Consider the following 23,987-nt stretch of genomic DNA (forward strand, 5'->3'; position numbering starts at 1 on the left):
TTTTAGCTTTTTTTTTTTTTTAAGTTTGTATTTTGATGTTTAGCATTTGCCTTGGCAACATCTGGAACCCGTTTATGGAAGTGTATTGTTACTTTTACTGCTTGTGCAGCTTTATTAAATCATCCGACTATTAATATTGAAAGTGTTCATCTGGGTCTAATCAGGGCCAAGATGAGTGATGTGGCAGTTAAATTGTACCTACGAGCTGATGGGTCAAGGACACACAGTCCTGAAGAAACTTGCAGTGGGCTTTGTGCTCTTCTTTTTAGCTCCCTAGGACAAGAAGGAGGTGAAGAGGGGGGAGAAAAAAGAGATATTCCTGCTCTGACCTTTCTTGCAGAGCAGATAACAGAATCACAGCCTGAGTTAGTTTAGAACAATTTGTCTCCAAAGAATTTTGTCCGGTTACCGCTATATTTCTGGATCTTGTTTCCATATTTAACTCCTTCATCTGTCCTGGCTTCCCCCCTGCACAGCGCAGCCAAGTCAAGATCCCCACCACACACACCAGTGCAATACTGGCAAGTCTGATGTTCTGCTCTGAGATCTCAAGCAAACCCTTGACACAAATAAGTAAATAACATACCTGGTGGGTACCAGCAGCATCCACAACCTGGATTTGTCCTTTTGCTGCTCCTCTGCAGGGCCTCCAGGTATCCCTGGAGTGATGGTGCTGAGCCAATCCCACACGAGCCTGTGTGAGTACAGCATGAACTGCGGCATGGATGGGTTGAGCTGAAGAGGTGAAAGAGGAACTATGGCAGTGACACCACCAGAGCACAGGCCTGGGTGTGGTAGGGCTTGGCTTTGGGGCAAGAAACCAGTTTACCTTCAGTTCTCTGTTCCCATGAAATAACGCAAATGGAGTTTGTAGGGTGTGGTGGCTGTTGCTGTAGGTTGAAGGCTGCACACAAAAAATGCTGGGCTAGATTTCTATTCCACACCCAAACCTCTCATCCTCCAGTGGAGTTTTGCCTGAGATTCTGCAAGCCCTGCCCCAGCCGAGCAAGGCAGGGAGGTGAGGGTAGCTCATGCTCGCTGCAGGTGCTTCAAATCCCAGCCGAGGCCATGGTTTCAGTAGCTACACCTTGGATGGACATGGGTCATTGGATCTGTTGAGATCACCCACAAAATCTCAGGGTAGCCCAGCAGGGCCAGAGCAGCCCCATGGATGGGGAGGATGCTGAGCAAGAGGTTGTGGGCAACATCTTCACCTACCCTGCTCCCAGCTACCCCAAAACCTGACACAACACAATCCCTGCTGAAATGCATTTTAAGCCTGACATGGGTCATTTAAACCAAAATTTCCTCTTCCAGCCTTCAGATGCAACAGGCTTTTCCTCTGCACCCAGGTCTCCCCCCCTACATACAAGGCCATGGGAGCTTGTAAATGGTTTATTTCCGTGTGGGAGCCTTCCAGCAGCTCTTTACGACTGTCGCAGGGAGGGGAGTCTGGGCCAGTGAGGGAAGCAGAGCCCGCACGTGGGATGCTGTCAGAGCAGGCTGCATGCCCTGGGTTTGGGGAGCAGAGAAATTAAAAACCCCTTTTTGCTGTTGGGACAGTATATGCATTTAAAAGGGTCCATGGGCTTGGCTGTGGAACACAGGCAGGTCACAGAGGTGACCACAAAGAACGTAAGAGTTCCTGCATGTTGCTGACAGACCTGGGGGTGCCCATGGGTGTGCTGGATCAGCAGGGCCTTGTTTGCAGGGGCTGAGGCTTCCCAAGCCACAGCCAGGGATTTTGCAATTTTTTTTTCTTCAGACTAACAGCTGGTGATGGAAAACTCTGTGAGGGCTGTGGCAGCACAGTGAGCCATGACTGCCATGGGGGCTGGGTGGTTCGGGCACATGGCAGCCAGAGAATCACAGACAGCTCAAAATTTCAAAAAATTAGCTGCTGTAGTTTGAGTTCATACCTGAACACTTTAGAGTACACATATTTACGTTTAAAAAAGTATAAATATATATTTCTACATAAGCCACTCAGTGGCTTTTTTTTTTTTAAGCCATTTAGCAGCCTTAAGACAGGAAGTTTAAATTTAGCTGGGATTTATCCCTTAACCAAGCATGGTTCATGCACCCTTTCTATAAAAATAGAGATAATGCTATGCCTGTGAGATACAGGCAGAGCAGCTCCCCACAGGCAGCAGTTATTCCTGCTGCTGTGGCAGATCCTGGCCTCCGGAGGTGGGAGAGCATCTCGTGCTGGGATGGGGCACAGCGGGCAATGAAGCCCTGGAGGGAGCAGCCCCTGTTGCCACAGAGCTTGAGAAGTCTCAGCCCATCCTTTACTGCAAATACACAGATGCTTGGGGAGTGGGTAGCAAACACATTTCCCAGCTTGGCTTCATTGAATAGGAAGAGGGAGGTCAAGGAGAGAGCAGGAGAGGAAGGAGCTGTCCCTGCCTGGCCACACATCCCTCCCCAGCACCTCTCTTCCTGCTGGGAAGGGAATAAATGAATTCTTCAGGCACACAGAGACTGGAGATGTCCCATTTCCAACACCAAATGTACTTGGGATGAGGGGAAATGCCAATTTGAGCCTAGGTTGTAGAGGAAGAAGTAAATTTCCCCTTGATGATAAATGGTACGGCAAACACAGAGGGAAAACGTGGTTCTCTGCAGTTTCCCAGGCTCTTGTCTGGCAGGACCTGCCTGATGGGAGCATCCTCCCATCTCCTCTAGGCTTTGGAATAACACAAAGCACAATTGACTGGGCAAAAGAGAGCAAAAAAACCTTTAAAAAAAAAAAACGCATGGAGAAATAGGGTCAGTTGAGGCTCCTTCTCCCCTGGCTGTGTGAATCACTTGGAATGGTGGTTGTTCTTCCACGCTCACCCACAGCCCCTCTCTGCTCCCAGCCTGCAGCGCCGGCGCCCGCCGCAGCCTCAAGACCAACCTGTGCAAGTGGTGCGACTCCACACCGCCAGCCTGCGAGGAGAAGGTGTGCTACAGCAACTGCAACCTCAACTCCTACTGCGAGGACCCCTACGAGATCTGTGTGGCCATATGGTGAGAGGAAATTCCCTCCCCAAGGGGAGACGGGGGGAGGAAGGGGTTCAAGTGTGTATTCCTGTGCTTGGATTACTGATCACTGCAGTAATTCAGCATTTCTCTTCCTCTTTCCTCGACTCCACTATAATTAAAATTACAAGGCACAGTAAAAAAATCATTTGGTCTGCCCTGTAATTAGTACCAGTTTATTTTCTAAATAAATTAAGCTTTTGAGTGCCTGACACAAAGAGTAGCAAGTTTGCTGCAGGACCTATAAACTCCCATAAACCTCTGAATTTAGCTTTACAAGCTGAACCCAAGGGCAAACCAGCAACCCTGACCTCCAAACCTGTGATGTCCTCTTGCATCAGGCGGGTGAATCCTCGGTTCACATGCAGGGATGCAGCCAAGGTCAGTGCCCAACCAGAACATGGATATCTGAGCTGGCACCACACTGGGGTTAACCCACTGGGTTTATCCCACCTCTTTCCCATCCCCTTTTCTGCTCCTGCGAGAGGTGCCTGGACAGGAAACGCGGATCTTGCCTTTCAGGCCAAGCACACACTGCATGGTTTGGCCCGGAAGAGTGCCTCCCCCAGCTTTTTGGTCCCCATGAGCAAAACTTAAAAAACATCCATTTGGGTCTGCCCAAAGTGATTTCCCTCCACTTTCCCTTTTAATTTGGCTGCCAAAGTGAAAGCCAGCCAAGCACTTATCGCTAGGCTTTATCTCAACCTGCTAATTAGCGTGAATGCTGTATGCCAGCTTTCAGTAGGAGTTCGCCTCAACATAATTGTTGCATTATGGACTTTTAAAAAAGCCAAACACAACAAGAAACCTAAACAAACAAACAACAAAATCCACCCCCTGCCCCAAATTCTCCTACACACACTTGGAGAAGCCACCTTAAATACTGGGTAAGCAATCTAGCATGTTGCTGGGTTTTTCCCATTAACAGCTTACATTTACAGGAAAAAGCAAGGTCCCTGCAGCAGGAATCCCCCTGCCAGGGAAGCAATCCCACTGCACAGGATGGGGCTGCACCCTGCATCATGTACCAGACGGGGTGAGGCACCTACGCAGTCACAAATAACCTGCCAACCCCTCCCAGCATCTCCCATCCCATTCTAAGATTCATCCAGAGAATAAGATCCCTGCAGGCAGGGCTCACCTCCAGGCCAGCCTTGCTGCTTGCTGCTCACTCTGCTTGCTGCAGAGACTTATGTGGATCATCCAAACTTGTCCTTAGTGGGTATCTCAGTCACAGCAGCAGCTTTGGCCCCATGCTCATGTCCTCCGGGTGCCCAGCCTTGGCAGCTCATGGAGAAGGGATCTCACCTTCCAAGGACTCTTCAGCTGGAGCTCCTCTGTCAAATTACCTGGTAGCCCCAAGAAAATGTGGGGAGCACTGAAACCGGGGGACTTCACCAGGGAGAGGGTGACAAATTTAGGTTCTTTCCTTGGCTTTTATGTCTGATTGCCCAGCTGACCTCAAAGACATTGTGAAATCTCTCCATACCTTCATCCTCCCGCTTTGCACCACCAGGTCATGAAGCAGAGGCTGTCCCTGGAAAAGTAATTAATTGTAACGAAAGTAATTAATGGTTGTAATTTCCTTTGAACGCACCCAGGCGTAGCTGCAATGCTGTAGCCTGTGCAGGGCCAGTCATCCCCCATCGCCGGTCCTGTAAGTACATGTAAGTAGAATTATACCAGAGCTACAGCAAACAAGTCATTCCCTACATACCTTGAAAGAAATGATCTTAGAATCGGGTTTAAGGTGACACACAGGCTGAGCTGCCAGGCCAATGCTGTGTCGGTTCATTTGTCACATGCAGGAGACAGGACAATGAGAGCATCAGGATCAGCACGCTCTGCCACAACCCCCACCGCCCCATTGAAAACCTCATGGTCCCCAACTACAACACCTCGCGCTGCATCATGAGCCACCAGCCCAGCGAGGATGGCATCATCTACATCTGTGGCTGTGTGGACGAGCAGGAGTGCAACGACAAACTCATCTTTGAAAACCACACTAATGGTGAGTGCTTTTTTTAATGCTATTTTATAGGGGGAGCAGCACCCAGTGCCAATGACAAATCCTTTGTGTTTCCTGCGGAGTAGGAGATGCAGTGGCAGAAGAGGCTCTCTCACCATCTCCTTTGACCCCCCTCTATAAAAGCCAGTTAAAATCGCTACCCTGTTACTGAGCCCAGCATTTTGTCTATGGCCAAAGTGTTCCTCCCAGCAATACCTCCAGCCTTTGCCTGGAAGCATCAAGTGACGGAAGATCCACCATATCTCTCAGTGGGCTGTGCCTTCAGCACAGGGTAAATCAGCTGGGGAACCCAGGAGCTGATGTAACCAAGTGTGAGTCAAAAGCTCTGAAAGCTTTAAATAAATTACGCCGGAGCAAATCCTGCCCCAGAACACACCCACAGGAACTGCTGGCACCCCTCGAAGCTGTAACCTGAAGAGGTGGAGGCGCTGGGGTGCAGGGCTTGGCATGCAGGAATGCCTCCTCTGCTGCTCTCCTGGGAATTCTTGCAGCTTCTCCCGGGAAGGGGCAGCTGGAGCTGCCCCGGTGCTGAGCACACACGTGAGCGTGGCTTGGCTCGCTGCTGCACATGGCTGGAGATCCAACGGGAGCTGTAAATCCATAGGAGGGAAAACTAAGAGGCAGCTTATTTCTGTACCTCAGGAGGGTCGTATACTTTGGAAACATTTCCAACCAGACCCTGAGCCTTTGGGGGTTTGTCCAAACCTCCTCAACTCCAAATGGACCAGGTTTATCCAAGGGTCCATCAAGAATGTGATCTGTAACAAAAGCAAAGTGAAACACCTCCAATTTTCCATAATCACAGAACAAGGAGAGACTGAAGATGACTCTAAGCAGAACCTGCATGCCAGTAGCATAGCTTCTCCTGCAACATAAGGAAAAAAGAAAAACATCACATGAAATGCAAATTCTCTGAACAAACAAGCCACTTTAATAGAGGCAAATGATGCTAAATTTGGCGGTTCTTTGCTGCTTCCCCAGCCAAACATAACAGGTACACACACTTCTAGAGAGAGATAGTCAAATCCCAAAGCTGATGCTGGGATATGTAATTTCACACAAAAATGACAACTGGCTCATTGGAAATGCCGCCCCCAGTGAAGGCTCCATATCCAGCCTCCTCCTGCCAGCCGGCGCAGAAAGTGCTGGAAGTCGGAGCAAGAGCAGTGCAGGTCTTTGACAACTCTCTCCTCTTAGATATGGGCCACAGGACCAGCTTAGGCAAGCCCCAGGCTCACACACCCCATTCTTTACCTTCTTTTCTTCTGCTTTAAGGGATCATTTGCATTCTAAATATTTACTTGTGGTCATATTCAATGGTATAGACAATTCCTGAGCAGAGAAACATCTAACAGAGACAAGCACTTCTCCAGCAGCGGGAGCAGGCAGATTTTTTCCTGTTTCTTGATTCCTTAAGTTCTGCTTTCAGGTCTGGGCTGCTGGGTGGCATTGCCCTCACACTGGGGCTGCAGGGGACTCCATCAGAGCTCAGAGATCACACTAATGAACACACAGAGCCATCATTTCCTAAAGCTGTGCACACAGGATCCCAGTGGACACCTTGGGAAGATGCTGGGTACAGTGGATCATGCCAAGTTCCTTCCACCTCTACTCCAGCTGAGCCTGGCCCTGGAGGTCCATGTCCCCTCCACAGGGATGGATAGACCCAGGCAGCAATGCTCAACAAGATGTGGGTTTACAGACCTGTGGTCATTGCCAGAGCAACTACATTTGCTCTCCGTAGAAGGGGTCTAAATCCTGCTACAGCCCCTGTATTGTATTAAATGACTTCCATCAGGAAGGGGCATCCTCATGAAGGAATTTCCTGGAGTTGTGTTAACTTCCCTTTTTTGGGACTTGTGCACGCAACTCCCTTAAAAATATCTTCTCTTTCTTCAGTTTCAGAGATGGGATCCAAAGCATCGGGTAAATCCATTAAAGCAGTAGGTGATATCCAAGCCCAACACTTTCCAAAATAAACATATTCCTGAGTTAGTTATTGATTTATATCAGTTTAGGTTGATCTTGTGGTTTAAACCTGATGCCTATTTTAGAAACGCTTTCACAGCCTCGCAGAAATTAGCTGCAGCACATTTTTTTGAAATTTGCCAAGGAAAATAGCTAAATGCTCTGTTTTTCCAGAACCTGAATTATGATCTCCACACACTGAGGTCAAGCAGCGAGAGTTTTGCTTATGGAATGATTCTTATCCCTCTTCCCCTGGGTTATTATACTTGGCAGAAAAACCTCTGAGTAAGATTTTACTTGAATATCTCTACTGAAGTCAGCATGTTTATTCCAGGAATCGTGAACATCAAAGGATCAGACAATTATATGTTGTGTGAGGGTTATGGCTTTGTGTGCATGTCCTCCCCCCAGCAATCTGAAGGCCAACAGGGGGTTTAACAGAAACAAAACAAATGCAGCCATGCCCTAGCGATTGTTGGGGTTGCTGTTGTAACGGGCTGAAGAAGGAGATGCCAGCACTAGCAGACAAGTGCTGAAATGATGCTCCTGTGTGCTAATTATCCTGCAAAGTGTCCCGGCACTCCCCTGGGCTGGTGGTCCTGCACACTGCCCACCCCCAGCATCCCTCCTGGCTCTCTGTGTACCACAGGAGTCCAGCAAAGCTCCAGCCCCAAGCCCTCTCATAGATTTGCTGTGTTCAAGCCTTGCCTTGGATTTATCACTGTTCTTTCCAGCCCAGCTCCCCTTGCCATGAGCACAAGCAGCACGTGGGACCCCCAAAAGGCCCTTTGCAGTCTCTTGTGCCACAGTACCCCATCCAAATGATGCTGGCCTGTGTCCTCTGTTGATAAATGGAGCTGAATTTGAGACCAAAACCAGTCAGCCCCCCCCTCTTGCTAAGTGCCTACATCTGGGTTCTGTGCCGGGATGGGCCCTTGTGCGGCCCCACAAAGGGCTGCGCTCCATTAACAGCTTTGCATATTTTCCTCCTCCGCGTGATGAAAACGAGCTGTGGCAGACCCGCAGCAGCAGCATCTCGCCTTTGCTTTCCTCCCCTCAGGCTACTCCATGCTGCAGAGCAAAGAGGTGATCCCAGTGGCTGCCATCAGCCTCCTGCCCCCGCTGCTGGTGGCGGTGATGATCACGGTGATATTTTACCTCTGCCGCACGCAGAAGCGACGCAAGAGGGCCAAGGCGTGGGGTGGGAAACAGGGACAGCCCCCGGCGCTGCCAGAGCCGGGGAAGGCAACCGAGCGGGAGGAGAAGTTGTCCGTGCTGATGGATGAGAGCCCAGCCGGCACCAGCCCCGGCTGCGCCAGCAGCCGCCCCGCTGAGCTGCTCCCCATCGAGCTGGACGAGATGGTGGGCAAAGGGCAGTTCGCGGAGGTGTGGAGGGCCAAGCTGAGCCACAGCCGCTCAGGGCAGTACGAGACGGTGGCCGTGAAGATTTTCCCCTGCGAGGAATACTCCTCCTGGAAGAACGAGAGCCAGATCTTCACTGACACCAGCCTGAGGCATGACAGCGTCCTGCAGTTCCTCACTGCCGAGGACCGGGGCACGGGGCCCCGCCGGGAGTACTGGCTCATCACCGCCTACCACAGCCGCGGCAACCTCAAGGACTACCTCTCCCGCCACGTGCTGAGCTGGATGGACCTGCAGAAGATGGCTGGGTCCCTGGTGAGCGGGGTGGCCCACCTCCACAGCGACTACACCGCCTGCGGCCGCCCAAAAATCCCCATCGCCCACCGTGACATCAAGAGCACAAACGTCCTAGTGAAGAACGAGCAGGAGTGCGTGCTCTGCGACTTCGGCATCGCCATACGCCTCGACCCCTCCCTGACAGTGGATGACTTTGCCAATAGCGGGCAGGCAAGTATGATCCACCAACCCCCTCTGGAGGAGCCTTTGCCAGCCACGCCCCTGTCCTGTGGCCAAAGTCCTTATCCACCGCTGCTAACACCTCTCTCCTCTCTTCGGGCAGGTGGGCACCGCCAGGTACATGGCCCCAGAGGTCCTGGAGTCCAGAGTGAACCTGGAAGACCTGGAGTCTTTCAAGCAGATGGATGTCTACTCCATGGCCCTTGTTTTGTGGGAAATGGCCTCTAGATGTGAAGTAGTAGGAGGTAGGAGCACTGCACCACGGTTGCTGTCTGCCTTTTTACTCCCTTACTGCCACATACCAACTGATGGCACAAGACGTGACTTGGGGTGGCCGAGGTCTCTGCAGGGCTGCCAAGAGTTGGTGACAGTTTCCCCTGCTCTGTGTGCCATGGCTTAAGGGGGGTGGTTCAGTGGTCAAGGAGCAGGACAGGACCCCATGGGGACATCCGGTCCAGCCCCTGCTCAAAGCTGCCGAGTCCCATGGAGCCTGTGCTGGTGATAAAAAGCTAACCAAGCAGGAAGAGCCAAAGGTGTCTCTGCCTCCTCAAAACCATTTTCTTCTTCAAACCATACCAGAGTGCTTATGTTGCAATGGGGACTCACAAACCCCAGCCCCTGACAGCGTGACATGCCCTGTCATTTCCCAGAGTCACACCCTGGCATCTGAAATTGTGTGTAGCAAAACATTTAATTAACTGCCCTGGAGTTAGCCCCTGCCTGGCTTCTGCCTGCTCCCCTTTCCCTTCCTTCTCTATCCCAGCCACTCACAATACAAGCCCATAGAGCTGCAGAAACCTCCAACCCTTGGCCAGAAAGCTGCTCCAACTGCACTGCAAGCCCCATGGTTGGCCCTTGCCTGGCTCAGATGCCCCATGCATCCTTTGTTCCCAAGCCAGCATCCCAGGCCATCTCTCTCCACTTGTATCTCACCTGAATTCACATCTGGGCAAGACCTGGCAGAAACCAGGGTGGCCTCTCACCTCTGCCAACAGCCAACTTCTCCTTGGTCTCCCACGACATGGGGTTTCTCTTCTAGAAGGGCCACTTCTCCTCCAACCCATTCCATCCCTGCTGCAGAAATCCAGAAAATATCATATGATAGTCACCCCTCCCATCCTTCACCAGCACAATACTTTCTGCCTGCTCAAAATATGTCACACCCAAAGACAAACCATGTCCTTTGTACTGCATCTTTAGGGTTCAGGAAGAAGGTCAGATCGTTCCTCGGTGCTGTCTCTGAAAAGAACCTTTATGTAAAAACCCAGCACTACATTTCTGTGTGCAAATTCTCAATTGTTTCCAAATCAGCTTATTTTTTTGCAGACTGTTAAAAACAAATCCATTCTCATCCAGTGGGCCATATCAAAACAAAGCAGGGAATTCATTAGAAACATCCTGTGATGCTGCTGTTGCTTCCTTGCAGAGGTAAAGAATTATGAGCTGCCTTTTGGGTCGAAAGTCCAGGAGCAGCCTTGTGTGGACACCATGAGGGACATTGTGCTGCACGGCAGAGGCCGGCCCGAGATCCCAAGCAACTGGCTGGTGCACCAGGTAAGCTGGGAGCAACTGGTTCAGAAAAGAGCAACACATGTTGTCTCTCCTCACTAAAGCAGCCCGAAAAATTAAATTTATAGTCAAAGGAAAAGCAGGCAGAATTCCTGGGCTCTACTTCCAGCTCCATTGTGAATGGCTGGGCCCACACAAGTCCACTGGACTCATTTCCTTGTTGCACAAAAGCCACCAGCCACGGTACAGCAGCATTTGTTGATCAATAGCCATGGTCAGGAAGCTGTGAATGCCAGGTGATGGGTTTCAGCTACCCTAAGGATAACAGGAAAATGGAGCACTTCAGTGCAGCTCTTCTCATGAAACAGTAAATCATTGGAGTTCACTCTGCTTCTCCCCTAAGCACCTTGTCTGGAACACTGAGGAAACACACAGCTCCTCACACACAGCCATTCGCAGCAGGCACAGAGGGCAAGAGAGCTGCATCCAGCCTTCTGCCTGCTTGGCTGTGGAGGTTTCAAGCTCAAAAGTACCCTTAACATGAAATTTCCATTTCTACAAGGAAGAGCAAACCAGGAAGCATGTCCTTCCTGTGAAACACTCAGGAAAAGGGAGAGAAGCTGAGAGCAGGGACTCTGCAAGGCTCGAGGCTTGTCAAGGGAGGTTTCTCACCAGCCTTCAGAGGGTCTTGAAAGCAAAGTGTGTCAGCATAGAGGGCATAACCCAGTGTTCTAGAACAGGACCATTTCAGCAGTAACAAAATGTGCTCTACTAAAACCACCCACAAGCACACCCAGAGCAACCAGCTACAGAAATAGAGCTCCCTCCTGGCCCTGACAGGGTCGTCTGCCCCAGGCCAACACTTTCTGCCACACACTAAGGACACGAAGGGTAACAAGCATGCTGATTGTGATTTCCACATCTTGCCTGACTTTGGTACTTCCTGAATTTCACATGTCTTGTGGAAAAACACCATCTGCTGATCAACACTCCCATTCACCTGAAAATCAAGCTGGAACATTGAGCCTGCTGGCTTTCAGAGCCTTGCAGTGCTCAGTGCATCATTTTGCAATATCTACCCGTAAAACACACTGCCTCTGCTCCCACTCTGCCCTGCTGGCACACAGAGGAAGGCTTTGCAGAGGGAATGAGAAAATTTCTCGACCTTAGGAGGCCACACATTCCCTACAACGTCTCCTCTCAAAACCATATTTGTCCAAAGACTCACAGCTGACCTGACTGCCCAAAACTGCAAACAGCATCAAATGAATCCGTGGCTTCTGTGGGACCCCCGGGACGTTTATCAGTCAGTGAGTCCATTTCTGAAGCTCACCCAGCCCTTTACATTGACAAAAGCAAATACAGGAGCTTCAATCAGCAGTGCCACATATTTGAAGCCTTTTGAGTAGTCACCTCAGACATTCACCTCCCAGGGTCTCCGATAAACTTTGAAACCACAGAAAAAATATACAGAGGCTTGGGCTGTCAAAAATCCTACTTTGATAGAGCATGAGCATAACTGTGCTGTTCCCAGGGCTGATGGGAGGCTGACTGCAGTCACCTCCCAGAAATAATGCTGTAGTTGGACTGGTCTAGCAGGCAAACAGAGCAAAGCTTGTAAGGTGGGAACTTTTATTGGACCATCTGATGGTCACTGGGGAAGGGGAACAGCAAAGCCACGTTGTGTTGCTGAAAGTTCTTCTCTGACTAATCTCTGCTGGTGTAATAAACATCTCTTTACAAGCCTGGCTTTACAGCATTTTCCGGGCATTTTGCAACCGGTCTCCCTAGGATGAGGAATTGGGCAGCACCATCTGCTGGGAAGCAGCAGAAAACCACCGGCTTGTGCCACTCCGGGGGTCCAGGCTTCCCTTCCCGTGTGAGGAAGCATTGGGTGACACCGAGAAAGAGTGACAAGTCACTCCCCTGAATGGGAGGCACCCACAGGTGTTCCCACCCATAAGTTTGCTGCAGAGCTCCAAATGCTATTTCCGCGTTTCAACCATCAGGATTGCTCTCAGTCAAGTGAATACCATGGTTTGATTTTCAGCAAGTGTCAGCACTAATTTCCCTGACAGGCCTGACTCACCCAATAGCAGCTTCAGGGCATTTGCTTGCAAAGCCCCACAACAAAGCCAGCCAAAGAAATTCATCCCCAGTTTCTCAGATAACTTACCTTGTTTCACACACCACCACACTAAAAAAAAAAATTTTTTTTAGGCCAGGTAAATTTCTGAATCTGGTTCACAAAGCAGCTGAACAGACTGATGTACTGGCACAACCAGAGGCTGGTGCAGGACAGGAAGGAGCAGTGGAAGCTTAAGTCAATATTGCCACTAAAAATACACTTGTACAACTCAGCATTCTTTGGAATCTTGGAAAAAGAGATATCAAATATAAAAGCAAAACTAACTCCATTTTGTAAGCCAAACAAGATGTTCCAGTTATACCATTCAAAAGAGCATCATCACTACAAGGCAAACTGCAAATAAATGTTATGATTTCAGGGAAAAATAAGTACAGAGAATCTTGGATGTCCTGTTGGAGAACAGGCTGACTTAAAAAGATTCACCTAAGCTAGCTCATTTTTGCATGTAATCAATTACCCTCAAATCCTTTCAACTAAGCTAGTGAGTGACGTCAGAGGTGCTGAAACACACCATCTGTCAGTTTTGCTGTACAATCCTGTTCTCTCCAATTTGTGTCCATTGTGGAAGATTTAATACAACGAACCTTAGCACAGAGTAGTGAGTTCTGAGTAAGGTGCAGAAGGGCAGATGGCACTGACCCTGTATCTCTGTAGGACTCGGATTTTCCCCCTGTGTGGGTCCACATGAGACTTTAGGGTTCTCTTAATTACAAATTATGAAATACATAAAACCCACTGAAAAACATGAAGCTTTATTTAGAATAATGATTTTTCCACTGTGTTCCAGCTTTAGTTGACAATGATGCCAAGAGCAATAGCACATGATGGAATTACATGGGCGAGGGAAGGTTCAACACAGCTTCTGGTGCTAGCTGTGTTACTAGCTAAAGAGTGGGAAAAGCACCAGCTGAATACTACCATTTATTTTCTTTCTAAGCCCAAAATATTGTGGCTCTTTTCAGAAGCCTACACAATTGGACAAAAAAAAAAATAGCTTTCTGGGAGACATAAGCATTGTAGCTGAGAGGAACTCTGTGTGCTCTGGAGTAAACTGGGAAGCACCTCATCCCATCTCAACCAAAAGGCTGTTTTGTGATCAGAGAACAAGGCTCAGCTGCACACTGCAATGAGTGTTTGGCACAGCACATCCTTCCATAATGCCAGTAAAACAAGAAGTCAGATTTAAGAAATTATTTCCAAACCTACCTTTGAAAACCACCTCCCCCAGATGTAACAGGCAGGGTGCAGCTCAAACCCCAAGGCCTGGGCTCAGCCAGCAGCCTACAGGTCACCATCCACACCTCTCCTGCCCCTTGTGATTTTAGATTCTCTGATCCAAATGGGCAAGGTTAAGACAGGAAATAAATAGGGGCTGGATGGAAACAGGCTCTAAATCTCACAGCCAACACAAGCCAGTTTCCAGGGAGCATGGGGAATGTTTGGGAGCAGATGCCAGGGGAGCCGAGGCTGCTGCTCTAACACAAGCAGTGCCAGTGGAAGCATCAGCACTTCCACAACTTACCGAGGCTGACTCCTCTCGTGCTTAAGCTTGGCCAAAACCAGCCTTTATGCAGGAGGCTGTCAGAAGTGTGGTAAACCACCGAGATCGTGTTAGATCCTCTTCTTCCTGCCTTTCAATCCTAATCTCAGCCCTTCCAACTGCAGGGAATGCGCTTCCTGTGCGACACCATCACGGAGTGCTGGGACCACGACCCCGAGGCTCGGCTCACCGCCCACTGCGTGGCTGAGCGCTTCAACCTGATGGCACAAATGGATTGTGATGACATCCTCAACAACAACATGGACAACGAGGCCAGCAAAACAGCTTCTCCAGGTGGGGAGCACCAGGACAGTGACGGGAGCAGAAACATTCAGTGATGCAGCAGGCAAAAGTCCTCATCACAAGGAACAAGAGGATAAGGGAGAAGCATTTAGCTCATGAGGGAAAAAAGCCTCACTGTTTTTCAAAATGGAACTAAGATCTAGTACATAAATTATTTATAAGATCTGTTTCCTCCCACAGATACAGTGAACTGTGGAATCAATATTTTGGTTAAAGTGCAACATTATTATATGAACTGACTTTGTACTTACTTAAAATGTATAATGATGCAAAGCATTCCTTTTATTATTTTTTAAAATAATAATGTTTAATCTTTTATTAATAAGCACCTGAATTCCATGTCTTTTTTTCCATGTCATTCCCTTCCATATTGTCATCATGAGTTTTTTTCTAACTTATTCTGCAGCGATCAAAACAATTTTCCTTTTTTTAATGGCCTATACACACATACAAAATCTGTTGTAGCAGCAAAAAAAGACATCATGAGATATACCACACCCTCAATGGAAGAAATGCTGACATCCAAGAAAATTACTCATTCAACATTATGCAAAGATCCACAATAATCCAGTTTGTAAAAGCCTGATACAATGCAACTACAACACACCTTTCCTCACTGGGGAATTCCTGGGTTAATTGATAGTTCAGGTGGGTGTGTGATGCTTCTTTGAGAGAGAAAGAAGAAGTCACCAGTGTAGACATGGTTGCTTCACCCTAAAAACTCTCCATGCAGGATATGCAGACAACCCTTTCCCCCATCAGACCAGTTGCCAGTCACCTCTAGCCAGACCTGTGCCACAGTAACAGTGTCAACACAAAGGTGTTGGCCAACTCTTCTTGCAACTCTCACACCCCCCTGCTGGGTTACCCCACCTGGGGAAACACGATCAGAATGAACTGAGACCTTAATTCCCATGATCACCACATCAACCCAGGCTGCCTCTATCCTGGAAAGCAGTTAAGGAAAGGTAAGTCACACCTTCCTCTGAACCCTGGTACTGTGCAAATCCCTCCACCCTTGGGATCACAAACCTCAGGTGCTCCTAAGCCCTGCAAGCCCATACCTGACACCTACACAGAGCTGTATTTTTCGGGATGGCACCCGAGAGGAATACACTGCTTGCCACCACACAGCTGCATGGATCAGCCCAGAAAGAAAGGGAGCAAACCTTCCAAGTTTTCTACAGCCGAGGCTCCCCGATGTGGAGCAGGGAAGCAGACCTGCAGGGCTGGCTTGGTTTTCTAAAGTGCTCAGCTATGACAACACCAACCCATATAAAAACCTTTTCTTCTCTAGCTATTGTTTCCACCTCCTTGGACTGTTTTTACAGTTGCTAAATTAAAAGCCTAGAACCAAATTGTCTCTAAACACTTCAAAGAAGGACAGAAGGGGAATGAATTAGGTTGCATCAAATCTAAATAACAAAAAATTTGCTTAGCTACCACTTATTACACCTGCAACTGTGACCACACCTGTCATTCTCAGTAATCTTCACCTGGCTGCTACCTCCTGACACCTTACAGTTTTTCAAGTTAACCCTTTTCTCTTGAAGCACACCCTCCTCAGTTCCCCACAAATACACATTTTCCACCCACCTGACTTCAGTCTCATTTCTTGACTGTAATAACCACTGCTCTGGCACAAGAGAAACAGAGCATGAGGCAGCTTTTCTGTCAGGGAGACAAAAATCTACAGGAAAACAAACCAAACTCCCCCTGCCACCGACTGCCCAATCTTTCATTCCCATAGTATTTTGTGCAGAATTTCCACACCAAGTTCTGCACCAAGTTGTTTGGACACACTGATGAATATGTTCACTTGTTCTTCCAAGCTCAAAAGGATTTAAAAGACACTCTGACCTGTTCTTCCCACAGGTGACAGGGACAGAGGGGATCAGTCTGTGCAAACGAGACATTGAAGCCTGCATCTCTGATGGCTGAAATCCAAATTCTCCAGAGTAGACAGACTTCGTAATTGGCTTGAGTTCATATTATAAATATGCTGAAAAACTTTATCTTTTCCCCTACCCATGCCTAAAATCTTGAACAAGCTGATTTGCATAGTGCGTTTTTTTCCATAAATCCATCAGGATTACACACCTGAATGCCTGTGTTAAACAGGGGTGACTTGTCACACTCTGTTTTCCATGAGCAGCAGGCTGCACAGCACCTCTAAAGACAGCCACTTATTTAAGATCCAAGATCTGTTTATGATTCAGGGAGCCTAAAACCACTGAGATCAATGAGAATTCTGCTCTTAAGTTCAGTGGGGCCCAATCAAGCCAAGAAGACAGAAGGTAACATAAGCCAATGTCCTATTTTGCCATGTTCCCTGTTGGAACACACTGTGGTTCTAGCAAGTATCTACACAGGAAGCAGCACTGAGCCCTTCCCTTTGCTCCAGAAGGTACAGGATGGAAACAACATCAGTTATGCAAGAGAATCAAATCTGGTCAGAGTTAAAAATACATTCATTAGTCCGCAGGGTGCTTGCCACTCTCAGAAGAATCACAATTACAATTTAAGCTGGATATTCAGTGGCTCATTTTTCTCTTTTTAAACTGTTTTAAACTATGTCCTTTGTTTATAGAAGTAGAAATATGCATCATAACTAAATCCACATCAGGAACCATTCCAGTTCTGGTGATCACTTGAGCAAAGGAAGGTTCTATGTTCTTTTTTCCTAGAAACATCTTCATGTTGAAAGAAATCACTTCATGGATTTTATCAAAATATTGCTTCAGCATTTGGTCTATTTTTACACAACAAAATTAGTAACAGCTTTCTCAGTGTGAAACCACAAGCATACCAGATGAGAGAGGAAGAGAAATAACTTTACTAATAGTATTTTATAAGGAACACAAATGAGTTTATGATCAACGTGGGAGCTTTTCAGTCTCATTTACAGCCATCACCTTGACAAATTCCCAAATCAAAATTTTAAGGTGAGTTTAGTGACTGAGTCATAAGTCTCTATTTCAGTAAGCTTAAGTTTGATCCCTGGAGTACACTCAGCTGAAAAAGGTTTGGTTTTGCTCTGATCACTGCAATATTAAAAGCTGGACCTTGCACCACAGCCCTTGCTGTTCGTTCAAAGCAAATGTGCCATGTGACACAGGTAAAACAACCATGAAACGTATCCAGTGTTAATCTGTTTCTCTACCAGCCCCAGTTTGGTGCAGGTACTGATGAACCGTGGAAGAATTTTACACATTGCCACCATGACTCCTACCCCAAATCCTGGAACTGGCCAAAGAGCACACCCCAAATGTGCTGCAGACCCAAAAACAAGGAGGAACTAATCCCACTGTTTTAGTTTTTATTTTTATTCCTGGTTAAACATGAAAATGCCCAATGGATATCCAAAACTATCACAACAGGATGGTTGTATAGAATATCACAAACAAGACAAGCAGGGCCTAAAACATTCTTCTGCTGGAGAATAGTTACCACTCAAGCACACAGTGCCAAAATATCCCACTTTTAGGACCAAGGAAAGCCCAGACAGATCTCCAGCATGAAAGAAAACAACCACCTACTCTTTCCTGGTCACCTGATCTCTAGGAAAGCAGACAGAACAAATGAATCATTTTGTAGCTTTATTATCCCCCCCCACTTCTCACAAATGGACTATGACTCACATTGAGATCTCAGTGCATTTCACAGCAAAAAAAAAAAAGTACAAGAGGATCAAAACAGTTGTGCATAAACCCAACTCTTTTTTTTTTTTTTTTTTTTTGCATGATTTACAGTTTGTGTTGAAAGCTAACATGGGTATTTAAACCTTCTGATGCATTCTTACACTTGCATCCTCTCTATGGAAAACATCTTACCAGATCACACAGTTGTGAGTTCTCATGATGCTGGATCAGGTGCAGCCATTGCCATGGCTGGGAAGTGGCAGATAATGTTATATACACTGATTGGAAGACTACATCAGAAGAAAAAACAGATTAAGGCACCACTGTTGGAAAAATTAAGGTAGCTTGTAGTTACAACAATAACGAAAGCCATAGTAAGTACTATTCTTAATTGCCAGCAATTCTTAGACTTCAATAAAATAGTTATAAAAAGGAGAAAAAAAAAAAAGAAAAAAGGATGTTTGTACCTGAATACAGTTTCCTGATATCTGATTGTGTTTCAAATCAATACCCAGTCCTCAGCATAATCAGTTGTTTGTTTGGGTTTTTTTATGGTACATGAAAAACCAGGACCTACAGTCCATGTATTCAAGGTCACATTTCACTGCTTTGCTCTGAACACCACCACAGGAGAAAAAACAAAATAACCCAAAGGACAGTTTGTAACACTGATACTTCATCTCTGAGACAATTAGATGGGCAGAGAAATTTAAATACAAAACTGTACGTTTTCTGTTCATTTTGAAAGCCTTAGTCCTCAAGAAGAGAAGTTGGAGGAGAAAAAACAGGCCAGATCTCATTACATTATAACTTGAGAAAAACCAGTCACTCAAAGAGATTTAATAAAATTAGAGTTGAAAAGTGTTCAAATTACTTTTCCAATTCAAGTCAATTATTTCAAGTATATTAAAATGTTTCAGAGGAAAAATTTCTCCATGGTTACACTTCTAATTGCTTTTATAAATCCATAAAAAAGAAAAGTAGTCTCTACGTACATCCCATACTCCTCCAATGCATGCACGCATTCTCTCCGAAGAAAAGGTCGTCATGATCCAGTTGTTTCTTAATACTGATTTCAGGCACATCTTCCAAACACCCTTCCAGTTTTCGCCAAGAAGGTTAATTACTGGGCATAAAAGCAGCAATTTTTTGTTGCTGTTGTCTACATGTGTACTGAGGAGGTTTCAGTGATTAAAGAGCTTGACACAGATTCCAAAAGAGTTCCTATGTCACTCCAAAATCCAACAGGTTCCTTCTTCTCTCAGGCAGCTTTTGCAATCTGATCTACTTAGAAGAATATTACACAATGCAGGTAAAATCTCTTGGATCATAGAAAAAAACAAGTTGGTTGAATGTACCTGGCAAGTCTGTCTCTACAACTTGGATTTTTACTTTTTTTTTTTTAAATAGCTTTAAAGTGCCCTAGTATAGTTATTTCTTTATGCTCATTTAAACTTGCACAATTACATAAAAAGGGGAACTCAGTGTAATTACTGTGTTCAGAGAGACAGAGGAAAAGGAGAGGAAAATCAGAAAACTCATCTTAAAGCAGCTTTTTTCTAGTTACTGTCCGTTTGCTGAGTTTGTGCGGCAGACACTGTTTTCCAGAGGGGTTTATGATAAAGCCAGCCATCTCCCTGCAATTTAAAGAGAAAGTACAGTTATAATAAAGACACTGCCCTGGGAGAACTGCCTTCACAAAACTATTGGACTGATGGCTGTGAACAGCAGAGGGACAGAGCTGGTATCTTTACCTCCCACAGATTAAGGCACAGAGATCAGCACTGCAGGCTGCTGACACTGCTTCAAAACACATGCAGGCTCCTGCCAAGCCACTGTGCTCTCTGGGAGCTGACTGCACTTATAATTAACCCAGTCAAAAAGCCACTCTTCTGAGGTGTATGATCCAAATTACTTGAAGAAGCCACATAAGCAGACAGCAGAGAGGCAGCTACCCAGGATTATCAGCTCTAACACAGCCCAACAGTTTACCCAGAAATGAAGTGCCCAGGATCACATTTAAACGTTTTCCGAGTACATCTGTATCTTGAACTAGCAACAGAACTTCATCTTTTGTAAATCTAACAATACTAACAATGCAACTACCTAACTTTGAGCTAATTATACTAACACAGCTTTAGAGAACAAAAACCATCATGGGAGCTAACTTGTCCTGAACTTCACAAAACAAACCTGGAAGATATCCAAGAAAAGGTAACTTTTTAGCTGGTGTTCTAAACCCTTCCCATCTCTGTGATCTTGTAAGAAGAGGGGGAATTACATTACTGCACTGTAACAGATAAACTTGCACTGTGATGAGAATCTAAACTACAACAGCATAAATTTTACTCAAGAACTCTCCTGTTGCAAAGGCTCTGCAAAGGTCTCTACACTAGCAAGGTCTCACCACGTGGATCACAAGAAAAGCCTATTTCAAAGTTATCATAGCAGCATCCCCCAATCCTCCTGGGCAGGCTGTAGTTCACTTTGTTAAAAGTCTTACTATATTATTACTACTACTACTATTACTGAAGTACAGATTAAGACACTGAACAAATAAGCTCTAACCAAAATGTAATGTAGGAGAACAAAAAAAGTGTAAGTTGAGAATGAACTCACATTCCTGTTGATGCCATGAAGATTTTTTGCCTTTTCTTTTATACCCCTGTTATACCTTTTTTACAACTTCTGTATTTTTAGTGCTTTTTGCCTACATTCTTAGGCTAGTTTGTCAAGCTAAGAGACTAAACATTTTAGAAGCTTCACAGCTAGGGATCAGTGTGCCCCAGACCCCAAGGTCCTCTCCAGAACACATTCTGTAAACTAAAATAGAACCATCCAGGGGAAGGCTCCTTGGGGAGGGGGGCTCACTCAAGCCTCTCACTGGGGAATTTTTGATTGATATGCTAATTAGTAAAACCTATAATGTTATACCAGATCTTTTGGGGGTGTGCATTGCGGGGTGCATTTTGGTGCATTCGACCTGGACATGTGCACCTAAGGATCCTTAAAATAAATACCAAGGTAAAATCCCTTTTCCCCTTCTAACCGTGTTTGACTCTTGATTTTAAGACCAGGAAAAGGCATCACTGCTTGCTAACAATAACGTGTTGGGTACACACACACACCCCACCTCAGCAAAATTAGTACTACTGATTATTTGCTTTGAGCATCTACTGTTACAGTCTGCTTGTGTATATGTGTATATACATGTGTATATGCAAAGCTATTTTCCATGTGCCATTGAGGACTTGCTTGGTAAAAGAAACTGGACCAGAAAACTGGCAAACATTTTGATGCAAGGGCATCACAAAATCCAAGCATTTGGAAAGTGGAGAATGAAGTCATGCCTTTACATCCTTAAGAATTCTTACGTCACCTTACCCCTAAGGATCCCACAGAGCTAAACTGTAAGATCTAAGGCCAAATATTCTGACAGGACACAGACCTGTATGTGCACCTGCTTGCTTAACAGCTTTGCTTCTGCCTTCATTAACAGCAGCTAACTGCTTGGGAACTTACATCTTTAAGGAAATATTTAGTACACCAAGGTGTTTCTGTTTCAGCACGAAGTCTCTCTTCATTCCTCTGCCGTTCTTCCAGGGCTCGCTTGTGCTCTGTAGCCTTATCGATGTCTCCATCCCGCAGAGACTCTGTCACATGCTGCCACAGCCTCCTACAAAATAAACTGGTAACTTTACTGTTCCAAAGGTTTCCCAGCCTGCCACCTCGAACTGCAGGATCACTGCAGGCAGTTCTTGTAGAACAGGAGCACTCTCTCCATATACACATGACAAATCAGCCCAGGTCAGAGCACTGCAGCACAGGTGAGGGCTCATGGCCAAGTCTTACAGCTACACCAGCAACTGGGAGCATGTAGGAATGGCTCTGAGGTTCTGGCAGTGCCAATCTAATGTCTGTTTGCAAACCCTTTAAAACTGCCATGGAAGTGTTATTCAACAAGCAGCTTCTTGTGAGGATGTCAGGAGCTGCCCTGCTGTGTAGCTGATGAGTAAAAACAAAACTAACAGGGAGCTTCTGTTCTGGAAAGCACTTTGTGAACTCAAAGAAACACCCTCTGCTCATAAACAGGAGACAAACACCCATGTGCCTGCACTTGGGTTGTGCACTTTTTACTATGCTCTTGATTTTTATTTTTAAAAAACATAAAAAATAAAGATCGGCACTGCTAAGTGTTATCCACAAACACTATCTACATTTGCAGGTTTTCCTAAGGCACTCACCAGACTGCTTAGGACAAAAAGGGTCAGACAAGAGCAAACATATACTCTACCTAGATTCAAAGGGGCCTTGCTTCTCCAGGGGCCGGACTCGTTTTCTTGTCACGGAGAGCTTTGTCAAATCCACGTATTTGGTCTCCCCGTTGCTGTAGGTGAACTCAAGCACACTGTTCCACTCCCCCTGCACTCTGCACACCACCGTGTTTGTCATGTTCTGCTTCACTTCACCTGTGACTCTAGGAAAGAAATTTATTTTTAAAAAGCCATGGCTGAAGAAACCTGAGGACTATTCCTTGCATAGTCACTCAGTCCTGGATGAGTTTGCAAACTTGTCACACTGCCTAGAAAAATGTTAGTTATTCGAATTGCATTTGTGTGGAGAAGCTCAAAGAGCAAAGAGGCTTTCACTCGCTGCTCTAGTTCTCTTCAAGTTACCCAGGAAGCTCCATTTTTGGGTTCAGCTTGTTTCAAGCCTCTTAAGGAAACTGAAAATGAAAAAGAAACTAACACAGGCTGATTCACATATAACAAGCAGTTGATCATTTCCACTTGAAGTATCACATCAGATACACAGTTCAGACTTAAAAAATAAAAATTAAACTTTCTAGCAAGAATATATCTCACTACCTGCTGGCACGTCATCTCGCATCTTTACATGTCAGTATTCTCCTTATGTAGGTGGTCTCATTTGCATGTTGCTCTCATAAGCAGCAGACACAAAGGCAGAAAGCAAGGTAGGAAACTAGAAATCAGGAGAACTGCTTTTGCTCCCTGTCTCTTTCCCAGAAACCTCTACCAATAACAAGATAAGAAAAATGTCTTTCTAACAATGCAGTATTTCATTCAAGGTGTAGCATAATGCTCAAGTATCACCACAATCACACACACGGATGCATACTTTTCTTCTCAGCTTCAAGACCTGTACAAAGACCTCCTGACACCCACTTCATCCGGACCCAGTGTTTGAGCATTGCTTGGCAAGCAAATTGCCAGTCTTAAACAGGTTTCTCCTAGAAACAAAGAAACAAAAGAGTCTGTGCACTATGCAAACCAGACTTGAGAGATTCTTACTTGTAAGGTGCTGCAGGATTCACAAAAGATACTTTCTCCAGCTCCAATTAAACTGCAGTTATCTGTACACAACCTCCCTAAAACTCACCATTTTCCAGATCCCCTTCCTGCATTTCACCAGTGTTCACACAAAGCATAGGCTCATCTCCTTCCACAATTCTACTGTGAGCAGCTGAGAACAGCTAACTTGCACACCACTGGCTTGCTCTGACGTCCTCTGAACAACTGCATCCAGGAGAGTGGAAAGCAGCACTTCTGGTGCCACACTCAGAGGAAAAGGGAGCACAGGACACAAGTGCCACTTCCCTTCTTCCACCCACACTAGTCACTTCCCACTGTGCCTGCACCTAACTGTCCTCCCCAGTCCTGGTATCAAAATAGAGAAATTTATCTCTCAAGCAATGAAACAAGTATCACAGGTCAGACCCGCCAGCGCAGAGATACTGGATGCCAGCCAAAGCAGAGCTGCAGGGAATCTCCAGGGCAAGGGGGGAAAGCTCACAGCCAGCTCACAGCAGCAGGCAGCTGCCAGGACTTCAGTCACATTGTGATCCAGCAGCTCGAACCTAAATTAACCTCATGAGAAATATCTTAAAAAACCCAAATTGATAAGCATGCGCTGCTCACAGAG

General features: G+C 46.3%; 2 protein-coding genes across 2 annotated transcripts in view; one reads left to right on the top strand and one right to left on the bottom strand.

Moving 5' to 3' along the window:
• LOC309574845 (TGF-beta receptor type-2-like) overlaps positions 1-14,637 on the top strand; it is a 30,696-nt gene extending 16,059 nt beyond the window's left edge. Inside the window, exons 2-7 of the mRNA XM_082284776.1 lie at positions 2,865-3,015; positions 4,836-5,038; positions 8,085-8,893; positions 9,006-9,147; positions 10,329-10,456; positions 14,226-14,637. Of these exons, the coding sequence (XP_082140902.1) occupies positions 2,865-3,015; positions 4,836-5,038; positions 8,085-8,893; positions 9,006-9,147; positions 10,329-10,456; positions 14,226-14,438 (1,646 nt within the window). The 3' untranslated portion in view covers positions 14,439-14,637. The remainder of the gene's footprint in view (positions 1-2,864; positions 3,016-4,835; positions 5,039-8,084; positions 8,894-9,005; positions 9,148-10,328; positions 10,457-14,225) is intronic.
• Positions 14,638-17,989: 3,352 nt separating this feature from the next.
• OSBPL11 (oxysterol binding protein like 11) overlaps positions 17,990-23,987 on the bottom strand; it is a 39,997-nt gene continuing 33,999 nt past the window's right edge. The window contains exons 11-13 of the mRNA XM_082285173.1: positions 22,339-22,521; positions 21,567-21,720; positions 17,990-19,681 (exon numbers count right to left, since the gene is read on the bottom strand). Coding sequence (XP_082141299.1) covers positions 19,604-19,681; positions 21,567-21,720; positions 22,339-22,521 — 415 coding nt within the window. The 3' untranslated portion in view covers positions 17,990-19,603. The remainder of the gene's footprint in view (positions 19,682-21,566; positions 21,721-22,338; positions 22,522-23,987) is intronic.

Source organism: Coloeus monedula (assembly GCF_965178545.1).
Source record: "Coloeus monedula genome assembly, chromosome: 7".
NCBI lineage: Eukaryota > Metazoa > Chordata > Aves > Passeriformes > Corvidae > Coloeus > Coloeus monedula.